Here is a 14,567-nt window from a genome sequence, read left to right as displayed (position 1 = left end):
TCAGTCCTTACAACGATTTTTGCAATAAACAGACTTTCCCTTCTGCTCCTGGCTCTCGAAATTCAGGTGGCTGCTCTATGTAGATGCTCTCCTCCAGATGTCCATGGAGGAACGCCGTCTTGACATCCATCTGCTCCAACTCCAAGTCTTGAGCTGCTACGATGCTTAGCAGCACCCTGATGGAAGTATGCCTAACAACGAAAGAGAACCTCACTGAAGTCGATGCTTTCCTTCTGGGAGTATCCCTTGGCCACTAGTCTTGCATTATATCTGATACCTCCCTGCTCCGAAGGTCTCTCCTTGCGTTGGTAAATCCACTTACAACCAATGAGTTTCTTCTCTTGTGGCAACTGCACCAATCGCCACGTTTCATTCTTGTGGAGAGACTACATCTCCTCGGACATTGCTTGGACCCATCTCTCTCTGTCCTGCCTCTCCATAACATTCTCATAGGTGTAGGGGTCCCCATTCGCTGTCATCAGGATATATGATACCGTCTTTTTGAAGCTATATCGTTCTGGTTGCCTGACGTTCCTTTTGAGCTTGTGCAGTACAACCCCGATATCCGTCCTAGATCCAGTTTGCTCCTGCTGGACCTCCTGGCTTCTTTCATCCATCTGAGCTCTCTCCACCTATGGAAACACCTTTGGGGAGTGCTCCACCTGAATACCAAGCCTCCCGATGCACCTGCAAGTGGCAAAACAGAATAGGATGTTAGTTGTCCAATGCTGCCCTGCTAGACCTCCTGCTGCTCCTCTATGCCATCTCGTCTTTGGAAAACTGAATTTTCATCGAAGATAACATCCCTACTGATGACAACCTTCTTTTCCAAGGGATCCCACAGCCGGTATCCCTTAACTCCTCGTGGATATCCCAAGAACACCATCTTCCGTGACCTGGCATCCAATTTGCTCCGCTCACCAGCACCGATGTGCACAAATGCCGTGCACCCAAACACCCTTAGATGGCTCAGCCCAATCTTCCTTCCAGATCATTTTTCCTCTGGAATACCACTATCTAACTTAGTGTGAGGTGACCGATTCACCAAATAACAGGCTGCATCCACTGTATCAATCCAGAACACCTTAAAAAGTCTTGCCTGCAGCCTCATGCACCGTACCTTTTCCATAAGGATTCTGTTCATCCTCTCGACCACCCCATTTTGCTGAGTCCCTCTCACCGAGAAGTACCTTTTGATGCCATACTCCTCACAAAAAATCTGAAACTCCTTGCTGGTGTACTCTCCGTCATTGTCGGACCGCAGACACTTCAAGCTCCGACCTATCTCCTTTTCCACCTTAGCTTTCCACACTTTGAATTTGGTGAAGACTTCTGATTTCTCCTTCATGAAGTAGACCCATACCTTCCTCGAAAAATCATCTATGAAGGTCAAGAAGTATCTCACCCCATTTCTAACTGAAATCAGGGCCGATCCCCGCACATCAATGTGAACTAGTTCTAGTGGGGCTGCACTACGGGCTGAACTGCTGGCAAATTGCACTCTCCTCTGCTTTCCCATCTGGCATGGCTCATATATTTTTTGAGATACCTCCATCCAAATCTAAAATCAAACCATGCTTGCTCAGCTCCATCCTATGATCTCCCATGTGGCCTAGACGGTAGTACCACAAAAAATGAGTCCCTTGCTGGTCCTGTGCTGCTGCTACTACATCAGATTCTCCAGTCACCACAGATCCTTCCATCCTGTAGAGGTTGTTCTCCATCCTCCTACATCTCATCACTATTATAGCTCCATTTGAGATGTTCAACACCCCACTCCTGACACGACTGCTGAAGCTGTAATCGCTCTGCTCAAAGTAACTAAGTGACACAAGATTCTTCTTCAGATCAGGGACGTGCTTCACATTAATGAGCGTCCGTACCAACCCATCAAACATCCTCATCCGAATGCTCACAATACCAACTCGACACGGGTGGTCATCTCCAAATATTACGCTCCCTTCATCCGTCTTAGTGTATGTAGCGAACCAAGATCGGTTTGGAGTGTAGTGATATGAACAGGCTGAATCCAGGATCCATACATCTGTATATTGCCTGTGACCATCTGATACTACCAAGAGATCATCCTCCACCTCACTATCAACCATCGGACTCAGTGCATCAGATTCTCCCTTATCTCTCTTTTTGTTCTTCCACTGCAGCCAATTTCGTTTGAAGTACCCAATCTCGTTGCACTTGTAGCACCTAGCTTCCTTCCTGCTCCTGCTCTTCCGAGACTTGCCCCGTCCCCTTGACTTGCCTATTTTCCTTTCTCTTCCTGATCTCTCCCCCACGGCCAAGCCCTCCTGGGGAGCACCTTCTTTGGTCAACTTCTTCCGCTGTTCATTCGACCGCAGCACCGAGACCATGTCTTCATACTCCAAGATCTCCTTACCGTAGAGCAGCATTGTCACCAATGGATCATAAGAAGGGGGCAACGAGCATAGCAGTAGCAACGATTTGTCTTCCTCCTCCATCCTCACCCCAATGTTCAACAACTCATTGCACACCTGATCGAATTTCTGAATGTGACCCAAGATATCTTCACCTTCCTGCATTCGAAGACTGTACAGTCTCTTCTTCAACATCAGCTTGTTGCACATATTTTTTTCCATATACATGATGTGCAACTTCGACCACAAACCTTTTGGGATCCTCTCCTCTAACATCGAATAGAGCGCCACATCCGCCAAACATCCTCTAATCACAGAACAAGCCTTCTTCTCCAGGGACATCCACTGACGATCCGTCATCCCTTCAGGCATCTCCTCCAATGCCTGATCTAGATCTGCTTGAACCAAAAGATCTTCTATTCAAATTTTCCACATAGAAAAGTTTTCTTTCCCATCAAACTTCTCAAAATCAACCTTCATATTGTTTTCCATGGCTGGATCCAAACCAAAAACACAACAAAACTCTAAGAGATTTAAGAAATACCTGGACAGGATCCTTGCTGAAATTTCAGTCTTTGAAGATCTTCAACTTTTGGAGTCTCTTTCTTTCTCCACACAATCCATGCTCTGATATCAATTGTTGGAGCAACTTCCCCAGGTTGTGGACGTTATAGCAAAGATCAGATCGTGAAGATCCTTGAAGGCCAGCAACCAAGCAAAATAAAAACAGCCTTCAGGATTTCAATAGCTTTGTAAATCCTGTCAGTAGGATTTCTTTCTGCGATTTGAACTCCTCCATCGGATCTGAAATCCACCTTTTGAAACCTGGAAGTACTCTTGATGAAGCCTCCAAAAAATAAAAGATGAGACCTGAAACTCCTCTTGAATTTTCAAGAGGGGGGCGCACAAACAGGGAGACGTGCAAAAGGGGGGAGCTGGTTTCTAGCGCCTCCTTTCTTTCCTTTTTGGGTTGGCGGCCAAGAAACCCTAGGGTTTCTTGCTGCTAGGACATGGAAAAGACCAGAGAGAGAGGAAGGAAGAGAGAAAAAGGTTAGGGAGAAAATGATTTTGTATTTCTTCGATTCATCGAGTCCAAATACAGTGTATGTTTATATACAGGATCAATGTGACCCAATCCAAAAATTCTTTTGACTAACTCAATACAAGATTGCGCTCACCCAAGCTCATGTACACCCATAATTTGACTCAATCTCATAATTTTGGACTCAATCCTAGTCCAAATATAAGTTAGTCCCTCAAGATCCAAAATCTCTGGACCTCAAGATCCGAAAGGCTGACAGCCTTTCATCCTAGAGCCCAAACTAGTCCTAGAAACTCCCTTGACCACCTCATGGACTTTAGACCTTGGCCTTAGTATTGGTCCTCTAAGCCTTGGGAGCACCACATGAGGCCCAACAATCTCCACTTTCGTTGGTTCTCAGGTTTTTTTCACATTGGTCCACATGCGTGTATCTCCTTGGAAAATCACATGGTAACCCAGCAGGATGTTTTCCATGACTGTATCACTTTGCATAGATTCTACTACGGAGAAGTAAACACGGACTGGTGCAAAATCAAATTTTTAGCATGCTAGAAAAGGCAGGAACATGGCTTCGAAAGTCAATGGCAGTAACGAAGTCACCAGGTCCAATACTACCTATCTAGAAATTAGAAGTCAAACACATAGGTTTTGAATGTCTATCACAAGATCCAGGCACTTGAATGGCAAAATTTGCAAGCTTATCTATTTAGTTGGAAATAAACTAAAATTCCATCAAAGCAGATATTTTTATACTGACCCAGAATAATCAACATCAAATTAAGAAACCACGAAGATGAAGGATATATTAAACAATCAAACACGGGACAAGCGCCAGCATCGACAACCTTAGATCCCTGTCAAGGACTTTAAAGCTGAAACAAGAGATCAGTAAGATAGTAGCTATAGGCGAAGAATTCACCTGGTTGAGGTTCTCCTCGGCCGCCTTCCTTTCGTCCGGATTGGGGCTAAGCGCGGCCCGGAGAACAACCGCGAGGCTAGGCAGATCCATGGCCACGGGAGCCCGATGGGCACCGGATTCCCGACGATCGGACGGGCGAGGAGAGGGAAAGGGCTGATCCGAGATAGGCTTTGGGTGCATCAGCAGGGTTTTTGGGAGAGAATAAGTGAGAAAGCAAGAGAGCCGAGAGAGGAGCCGGGTTCCCTGGCTCGCTTCGGTTCTGAGAAGAAGGGAGAGCAAGAGAGGGCAAGCCGGTAGTTAACCCTAGGGTTCGGTCAGGTCTGGCCACCAAATCTCCACTCGGAGACGCATCCTTTGTGTCCGAATTGGCCCGATCGAGTTTGTGATACAAGGCCCAACTGAGCTACCAAATCTCTGCGCCATGTGGCAGGAGGTGAGTGGCGAACTTAATAACTTTTCACGTAGCAACAAGTAGAATTTCGACACGAAGGAGTAAGATGTTTTGTACCGGATATGGGTTTCGAAGTTTTTCGGAGCCGGACCGGGTGTGAGGGGCGGTTCGTGTTATTTGCATCGCACGTCAGGCGGGATCTTGAAGTATCTGGATTCCGACTAAAGTTGCGAAATTTGACGCGCGTACTGGGGCTCTAAAGTGCAGCTGACACTGTCGGATCTTGAGCGTCTAATTGGTGGATCATCTGGAATGGGTGTACCACCCTATGTGGAATGAAGCGAAGTGCGACAATCTGCGACAGCTGGGTTCATAATGCGTTCAGGGATTCAGCGAACTGTCTCTTGCCAGACTTTTGCCGCCTGAGTGAAGGACAGTTGTATTCATTAAAGGATTCACCAGCTTGGAGGTTTAAAGAAAATATATTATAGTACATCCAGGAGCAAATAGTTTAACAAAAATAAACTTTAGTTTCCTCCGCCAGCTATAAATACTGTTGCAGTCAATCTCCTATAATATTTATGATCAAAAAAAATATTTATAAAATAAAATTTATATTAATCAAAATTATATTCGATGAGAATCTTTTGATACTTAAGTCAGTGAAAAATGATAAACAACAGATAAAGAATCTTTGAAATGACAGAGTATTAGTCCAAAATTATCTTATCAATACTGTTCATTTATCTCTTTTTTATAAATAATTCAAATATAACCATCGAACATGTGGTCCTTCTTTTTATTAGGCCATAATCATAGAGTTAATGGGCTGTTTATGCCCATTAACGATCGTGACATATAATCGATAACCATTCATAATGATTAACCACGTGGGATCTGCACATTCTGACGTTATGTGATCGTGAGATGAGCTGTTATACCACGTTCTGGTCTTCTGCACTGACAGCTTGTAAGCCGACTATACATCGGTAATAGTAGTAAGTCGATAGTTGTGGAGTTCCGAATGAGCATCGGTCAGTAACTCTGATATGCCGATGGTCTTCGATTGAAGATTATCCAAGTTATCTGTTAATAGTTGATAACAGCGGACTATCGGTCGGTCAACTAATTGTTAATCAGAATATTGCGTTCATAAAGCCGATGTAGAGTCGGAGTCGGGGGTTGGTTGACTTATCCCAACAGTTGCCCCCCACTCCCAAGTCCAAGGTGGTCTGATATGTATATTATCATGTAGTCTGTCACGTTGGACGAAAGGAGTTGTCACGTGCTGCCTCGAGCCCCAACTCGACTGCTGGTATTAATGATTTTTTGGAATACGAAAGATCTCTAGCTATTTGTTGTTTCGATAGCTATGAAATCATCATTGGACTGTCGTTTCGAGAAGATAATTCAGCGTCCAGAAAATTCGGACTATTTGATTCTGACTAGTAGATCTTGGCCACATGTCCAAACATCATTGGCTCTGAGCTGTTCACGCGAATAACAATGATGTAACATGATATAGGAGCAGGTGCGTCGAACCGTCCAACCAATGGTCGGTCTTGATGTCACCACATGTCGACATCTGAGGAGATCCAGATTTGATCGATTTCATCTAGACCGTTGAGGAATCCTATATATACATAGTCACTTTCATCTAGACTTGATTTTACATTTATCGTCATTCTCTGCAACAGAAGGTTCTGTTGGAAGGTCGCCCCAGTACTAGGAGCTCCAAATTTTGTTTCTTGTATCACTTTTGATCTCAGGTTGAGTTTCCCTTTCCTTCTTCTAGGATTTCTCTTCTTAGGATTTTCTTTTTCTAGTTCTCCATTTTTCATGGCTAGTAAAAAAGCCTCTTCTTCTCGAGATAGTCGGTTAGGGAATCCGATTGATGACTCTCTTTCGAATCCAAAAATGGAAGCTTCTTCCTTGTCCGGATCCAACATTGAATGGTTCTGAAAACAGTACTGTATCCCGAAGTAGTATCAGCTTTTCGCTCCTGATTCGGACGGTCAGATGAATTTTTCTCCTTCGAGTCAAGTCGCAATTTATATCGAGAACCTTCGGGCCAGTCTTCAATTTTCAATTTCGGAGTTCGTCCGGAATCTTCTTGATTATTATGGCCTCTATCCTACCCAACTGGCCCCAAATTCTATCTGACTGATCATCAGCTTTGCTCTATTGTGTCAGCTTATACCGATTGTTCCTCATCCTTTCCTTTTTCGATCTTTCTTTATCCCTCGTTCTCATCCGAAAGCCAAAAATTGGTGGTTCTTCAACCTGAGAAAAGGCTGTTTTTGTATCATCGATCTTCTATTGTCCATTCATAAATGAAAGAATCAATTTTTCTTTATCTTTTATTCTTCTTTCTGGAGTTTTCCTTCATGCTGGGGTGATCCAAGGACTGGCCCAACGAGAACAATTGGATGGAGGCCGATGATCAAGAAGATTTTTTCCGACTGAAAGACATGGCAGTTCCACCGTAATAAGAGTTGATGACCAAACAAACTCTCTACAATGTCGGACTTAGTTCGGTCACTTCTTTAGGTATAATATAGTCAGTTACTTTATTTTTCTTATATGTTTCTGAACTTTATACTGATCTCTTTATTTTGATTGCAGCTATGCAACCAAGAGCATGAGTGTCGGTTGCTGATATCTGCTCACATGCTGTCAAGAAGAAGACAGCAGCTGAAGCTCGACCCTCCCAATCGCCGAAGAAGGGTCGGATCACTACTCCATCGATACTGATGAGGGAATCCGACATTTTGTCGGAGATGGTTCCCGAACCAATCTTGACGTTGTCGGCCCCAACAACACTTCTTGAGGCACTGCTGCTAAAGATGGGGTGGCAGGAGAGGACAGAGCTGCAACAGTACCATCGATGGTTTCATCAGCTAAGGTTCGGACCGGAGTGGGAGTCACGATCGAACCTGAGCAGTCACGACTGCGCCAGTCGTTCCTGCAGCGGAACATTCTCGAATGCAATCGAGCTCCGACTTTCCAGTGTTTTTAATGTGAGACTGCCGATCGAAGATCGGGGGAAGGTGCCAGCAACTTCAGTCGATGACGAATCGCCTGCAGGTCTTCCAACTCTTTTCAACACTTGGATCTTCGAGGGTGAGTAAGCCTTGTCCAATCTGACATCGGCCAAGCAGTTCATCGAAGCTGCTTTTCTCCCGACTGATCGGGAGAATAGGAAGAATCGGACTGTCACTAAAATATTTTCTTCCTTTTACCCGATGATACTCGAGGTAAATTTTTCGATATTTTTTTTTATCTGACTTGATTTATCTTCTACTTTCAGTGGGTGCATGACATGTACGATCCAGAGAGTGGCTATCGAAAGATTATCGATTTTCATCGGTCGTTGATGGATAAAGTGCCGACCGTCATCGTTGAAAAGAATACTGCTGTCGAATAACTCCAGATGATAACTGAATGAGAGAAGGAATTTCAAGAGCAGATCTCTCGAATGATGGCTGATTTACAGTCCTCCAGGGCTGAACTTGAGTTGGCTCGCTAGAACATTTTATCTCTCGAATCTCGAATCAGAAGCAAGAAGCACTCCATCCATCGGCTCTGGTGAGAGAGGGATGGATGCATTGATGAACTTGAAGTGGAGCATAGAAGGCATCGGGCCACCCTGAAAAGGTTGGCACTGGCCGATGCTGAGTCGGCCTCCACAAAAGCTGAAGTAGAGTCAGCAAGGGAAGCCCTGAACCAAGCTGTCGAGAACTTCAAAAATTCAAAAGAATTCGAAGAAGAAATCCTCAAAGATAGGTTTACTTCATATTGCGTCGAGTACGAGGACGATCGAGATGCAGTCAGAAAATTATACTCAGACTTAGACTTGAGTAGCATCATTTATCCTACCTCAGGAGATGAAGCTGCTAAAGAAGGGGCTGCATCGATCGAAGATGATGCACCAACTGCACCAAAAGCTGTTCCAGTCATCGATACTGTGCCAGAACAAAGAGATGAAGACAACAACTGGTGATTGGTGTAACATTTTTATTTTTCTTTTTGTAATTGGAAGAATTTTGTAATTGAACTTTAGTCTAATTTTTGTAACTTCCTTTTCAATGAATGAAAGAATTTTTTCAAGTGCAAACTCTTTCTTTCTTTCTATATATCTACAATATCGTAGAATCATAGTTTGACTATCGAATATCGATCGACGAATCGAACATTCAGTAGTAATTGTAGAATTATTCGTTAGTCGAATATCAATTGACATACTTTATCTTTTAGGTATTAAGATAAACAGTGATAAGCTGAATATCCTTCAACTGACCGTAGTCAAGTTAGTATGTCTAGTTATTCGATAAATGATGACAAGCTGAATATCGTTCGACTGATCGTAGTTAAGTTGGTATAGTTCCAATTCGATCTGAATCGTATTGGCATAGTATTCTGCTTAATTAAAACTAAGTCGGCATAAATAGTCATTCAATTAGAGTCGGCTTTTACAGTGAAAAGTCGAGATATAGTTGGTATCAAGATACAGTTGGTATATCAGCTTTTATAGTGAAAATTAAGATATAATCGATGTGTTGATTTTTACAGTGAAAAACCAAAATATAATCGATAGAAATTGACTATCCATTTATCAGTCTAATATCACTTTGTAGTTGGCCGAAACTTTTGTGATTCTAAAATTCAATATTTCTTTCTAAGCACTGTACATATGAACAACTTTATTAATAATATATCTTTAGGTTGTCAGCATTCCACATTCGAAGAATAGCTATTTCTTCAAGAGTTTTCAATTGATATGCATCCGATCTAAGTATCTCGATTATTTTGTAGGGTCTTTCCCAATTTGAAGATAATTTTTCTTGATCTAGGGCTCTCGAAACTTCAGTTTTTCTTAAGATCAGGTCTCCTGGACGGAAGATCTTCGATTTAACTTTTGCATTATAATACCAGACTATTCTTTGCCGATGTACTGCCATCCGATCTTAAGCTTACTGTCAAACTTTTAGAAGTAAGTCTAGATCAGCTCTTCGATATTCTGAATTGCTCAGCTCACTGTATTGTTCCACCCTTGCTGATGGTAATCCGATCTCAAGTAGGATCATCACTTCTGTTCCATAGGCCAGATTGAATGGCGATTATCTCATCGGTATGTGAAGAGTTGTTCGATATGTCCATAAGATCGGATATAGTTCTTCCATCCAGAGGCCTTTAGCTTCATTCAATCTAGTTTTGAGTCTATGCAAGATTGTTCGGTTTGTCACTTCTACTTCACTGTTAGATTATGGATGGTTGACTGATGTGAGTTTGTACGTAATGTAAAATTTTGTATAGAACTCTTTGAAGTTTTGATTGTCGAATTATCGATTATTATTGATGATGATGGTATATGGTAGATCGAATCTACATATGATTGACTTCTGGATGAAGTCTTCCATCTTACTGTCAGTGATCTGTGCCAGAGGTTCGACTTCCATTCATTTAGTGAAGTAATCAATGGCAACCACTATGAATTTTCTCTAGCCAGATGCTAGAGGAAAAGGATCGAGTATGTCAATTTTCTATTGGGCGAAAGGCCATGGTGCAACATTTGATGTCAATTAACTAGCCGATTGATGTTATATATTTGTATATTTCTAACAAAATTTACATCTCCGAATAAGTTCAGCTGTATTTTTTTCATAGTGGGCTAACAATATCTTGTTGTAAGACTTTATAAGCTAGAGATTTGCCCCCCAGTGATTTTCATAAATTCCTTCGTGAATTTCTCTAAGTGTATAGTCGGCATCTGTCGGTCCCAAATACTTCAGTAAGAGAAGAGAGAATGACCTCTTATAAAACTGACCGTTCATCAAAATATATTGTGAGGCCATCCATTTGAGTCGTTTAGCTTCTGAGGGATCTATAGGTAGAGTTGCATCAGTCAAGTACTAGATAATCAGATCCATCCAGCTTGGTTCATCATTGATTTATAACACTTCTTTGACTTTATCAATACTCGACTGTTCAAGGCATTCGATGAATGTCCGATCCAACGAGTTGAAAGAAGTGGTTGTGAGTCATGAAAGTGTGTCGACTCAAGTATTTTCTGTCTTTGGGATATGAAAGATCTCAAAATAGTTTAGGGTTGACATAAGATCTTTCACCTTCTGATGATACTTCATCATAATGGGGTCTCGAGCTTCAAATTCACCCTTAACCTGTTCAGTAATCAGTTGTGAGTCATAAAGACCTTCAGATTATCAATGTTAAACTCTTTGGCAATCTTTAAGCCAGTTAAGAGTGCTTCATATTTGGTTTGGTTATTAGAAGTTTTGAAATTGAATCAAAGGGCATATTCAGTTACAACCCCTTCGAAATTAGTGAGGATGAGACTAGCCCTGCTGCCTTGTGCATTAGATGCTCTATCAATATGTAACACCCATGCCAATGTTAAGTCGGACTCGAGAGTCATAGCTTGTTTTATTTTGTTGTTAGCTTCATCCTCAAGATTATTATCTGGTATTGTATACTCGACGATGAAGTCAATCAAAACTTGTGCCTTCATCGATGGACATGAGCGATATTGTATATCAAATTCATTGAGCTTTATCGCTCACTTTATCATTCGATCCGAAGTATCAGATCAGAGTATAATTGTCTTCAACAGCTAATCTGTCAAGATGACAGTAGGATGTGCTTGGAAGTATGGACAAAGTTGTTGTGATGATATGATTAGAGTATAGATCATCTTCTTTGCCTTGAATATCTTACTTTGGTATTGTGAAGTATCTTATTAGTATAGTAGATTGATCGTTGAATTCGATTTTTATTCTCCGGACAAGTACCGAACTAACTGCCTCTATCGATGTTGCCAAATAGAGATATAAAGTTTCTCCTACCTTTGATTTTGTAAGCAATGATGGAGATGTAAGGTATCTTTTTAGGTCCTCAAAGGACTGTTGGCACTCATCTGATCATGAAAAATTTTTTGCTTACTGCAGTATCTTGAAGAAGGACAAGCATCTTTCTACCGATCTGGAGATGAATCGACTGAATGTGGCGATCCTTCTATTAAGTTGTTGTATCTCTTTCTTTGAGCTTGGATGCTTCATATTGATGATAGTTTTTATTTTTTTGAGATTGATCTCGATTCCTCATTGTGATATAAAAAATTTTAAAAATTTTTCAGAAGTTACTCCGAATGTATACTTAGTTGGATTTAATTTCATCTGATGTCATCGAAGTGTGCTGAAGGCTTCCTCCAGATCTCAAATATGATTAGTAGTTTAAAGACTTTTCACTAGCATATCATCTACATAAACTTCATATTTCGTCCGATTTGTGCCTTGAATATTTTGTTGACTAGCTGTTGGTAAGTAGCTCCGGCATTTTTTAAATCGAATGGCATTATCTTATAACAGTAGATGTCTTTATCGGTTACGAAGGCTGTGTGCTCTTTATCTTCGGATGCCATTCAGATCTGATTATATCCTGTGAAGGTATCTATGAAGTTCAAGAGTTGGTGTTCCAAAGTTGTATCAACTAGTTGATTAATTTTTTATAAAAAAAACTGTCCTTTAGACAAGTTTCATTTAGATTTGTATAGTCGATGCAGATTCTTCACTTTCTATTAATCTTTCTCACCATTACTACAGTGATGAGCCCATCGAGATAATTAGCTTCTCTGATGAAGCCAGTCATGAGGAGCTTGTCAACTTCTTCATCGATGATCTTCTGTCTTTTGAAAGCAAAAGATATTTTCTTTTATCTCACCGGCTTAACCTTGGATCAATGTTTAGTTGGTGGGTTATTATCTCCGGAGGAATGTCTGACATATCAGTAGCCGACCAAGCAAAAATATCAGTATTTGCTCTTAATAGATTTATTAGTTACTGTTGCTCTGGATCAGACAGCTGCAATTCAATTTGGACCATCTTTTTAGGATCTTCCTCTTTTAGCGGGATGGAAACTAATTGCTCGACTGGTTCATCCCTTTCTTCATTTTCTCTTTGGTCTAATTTATCAACGGGCAAAAAGTCTTCAGGTTCATTATTCTATGTGGAGTTCAGAAAATAACGTCGGATAAATTGTTGATCTCCATGCATCTCTCCGACTTCATTTTTTATTGAAATCGGATCAATAAATAATATGTCGAAACTACTACTCTCAAGGCATTAAGTCTGGATCATCCGAGTATGGCATTATAAGTCGAGGAAACTCGGACAACCGTGAATGTTAAGAGAATTCTGTCGTGAATCTGTTCTAGTAGTTAGTGGGAGAGTAATTTTTTCTTCCATGGTAACTGCATCCCCAGTGAAACCGATTAATGGCATCGAGACTCTTTTGAGTCAATCAGTCGGTAGTCGTATTCGAAAGAAAGTTGAGTAAAATAGAACATCTGTTGAGCTTTCATTATCCACTAATTTTTTTTACATCATAATTTACTATCGTTGCCGAAACAATGACAGTATCATCATGAAAAATTTATATTTTCTGAACATCTGCTTTCAAAAAAGTAATTACATTATCGAGTCGTCGTTTCTTCGCCAACTCTTCTTCAGAAGTTGCCCTCCAGTTCTTCTGTCATCCAGAGATCATGTTGATTACTCCCACCGTTGGTCGATTGTTGAGTGTCTCCTTAGCTTGTGACTGAGGTTGTTGGTCGGTGAGAGGTTGAGTCGGTCGATCTCATCAGAATTTTTTAAGATAGTCTCGTCGAATCAAGGTCTTTATCTTACCCCTGAGCTAGATGCACTGTTTGGTATCATGACCATGATCATGATGGAACCGATAGTACTTCTTTCTATCACGGCTCCTCGATGGTGCTTTCATCGATAGAGGGTGTCGAAGATACTCTGCTCCTTCAATTTCCATCAAAATCTATACACGAGGAGCAGAAAGTGGAGTATAGAAGTCATACCTGCTATAGTTGTTCGGCTTCAGACTCCATCGTCGAGGTAAAACTCGCTTATTGGTAGTTGGCCGACTTGATTCCATCGAAGCTCCACCTCTCTTCTTTTTCTTCTTCTAAATTTTTTCTTCTGTCTAGCGTCAGTCAGAAGCAGCTTCATCCACGTGAATGTACTTATATGCGTGCTCCAAAAGTTCAGCATAGGTCCGAGAGAGAATTTTGTCTAAAGAGTAGGTGAATCTGGATCCCCTCAGATCTCTTTTCATGGCCGATATGGCCATATCTTCATTGAGATATCTGATCTCAATTATGTCCACGTTAAAATGAGCCATAAAGTCTCTCAACATCTCTGTCTCACCCTGCTTGATAGAGAAGAGACTGTCTGATGTCCATGGCACCCTTCAGCTAGTGCTGAAGTAGGCCACAAAAGAATGCTCGAGCTGCTCGAAGGAGTTAATGCTCTCCAGCTGACATCCAGAATATCAGGCTCAAGCAGCTTTCCAAATAGTTATTGAAAAGTCGATGCACAAGAGGACGTCAGTTGCCCTCTGGATCATCATGAGAGCCTTATATCTCTCCAAACGATCAATCAGGTCGATAGAGCCATCATATGGCTCTATCTGCGGCATCTTGATTCAGGACGGAATCGATTCGTCCAAAATACGTTGAGAGAGAGACTAAGTAGTGTGAAAGTCATAGTCATTAGAAGACTTCCAACCTTCCATCTGAAGTTGGGCAAGCTAAGATCAATCTCCTTGAACTTGCGTTCATAGTCATCGAGCTACTATTGCCTAAAAAAATCTTCGAAAGAACTTAAAGATAGAGAAACAGAAGGTATTCTCGACCTCATCTCTTTCTTGATGCTATGTACATGGGAAGGAGAACATCGTGAATGATGGGTGGCACGATGAGAGTGCCGAGAATGTGAGAGCCCATCTCGATGAGAA

The 14,567-nt window shown here is 41.6% G+C and overlaps 1 protein-coding gene across 5 annotated transcripts in view; it reads right to left on the bottom strand.

Moving 5' to 3' along the window:
• Positions 1–4,625, bottom strand: part of LOC105035214 (importin beta-like SAD2) — a 73,034-nt gene extending 68,409 nt beyond the window's left edge. For 3 of the 5 annotated variants that reach the window (XR_012134439.1, XR_012134440.1, XM_073243741.1), the window contains exon 1: positions 4,355–4,625. Coding sequence is in view for 3 of the 5 variants with exons in the window: in XM_073243741.1 (XP_073099842.1) it covers positions 4,355–4,534 (180 nt within the window). In the remaining 2 variants the exon portion in view is untranslated. The remainder of the gene's footprint in view (positions 1–4,354) is intronic. The other 2 variants (XM_010910673.3, XM_073243742.1) reach the window with 1 other exon arrangement.
• Between the last annotated feature and the right edge of the window lie 9,942 nt (positions 4,626–14,567).

The sequence above is a fragment of the Elaeis guineensis genome, chromosome 9, assembly GCF_000442705.2.
Source record: "Elaeis guineensis isolate ETL-2024a chromosome 9, EG11, whole genome shotgun sequence".
NCBI classification, from domain to species: domain Eukaryota; kingdom Viridiplantae; phylum Streptophyta; class Magnoliopsida; order Arecales; family Arecaceae; genus Elaeis; species Elaeis guineensis.
Note: the sequence above shows the minus strand (reverse complement) of the source record. Positions and strands in the feature narration are given on the sequence as shown.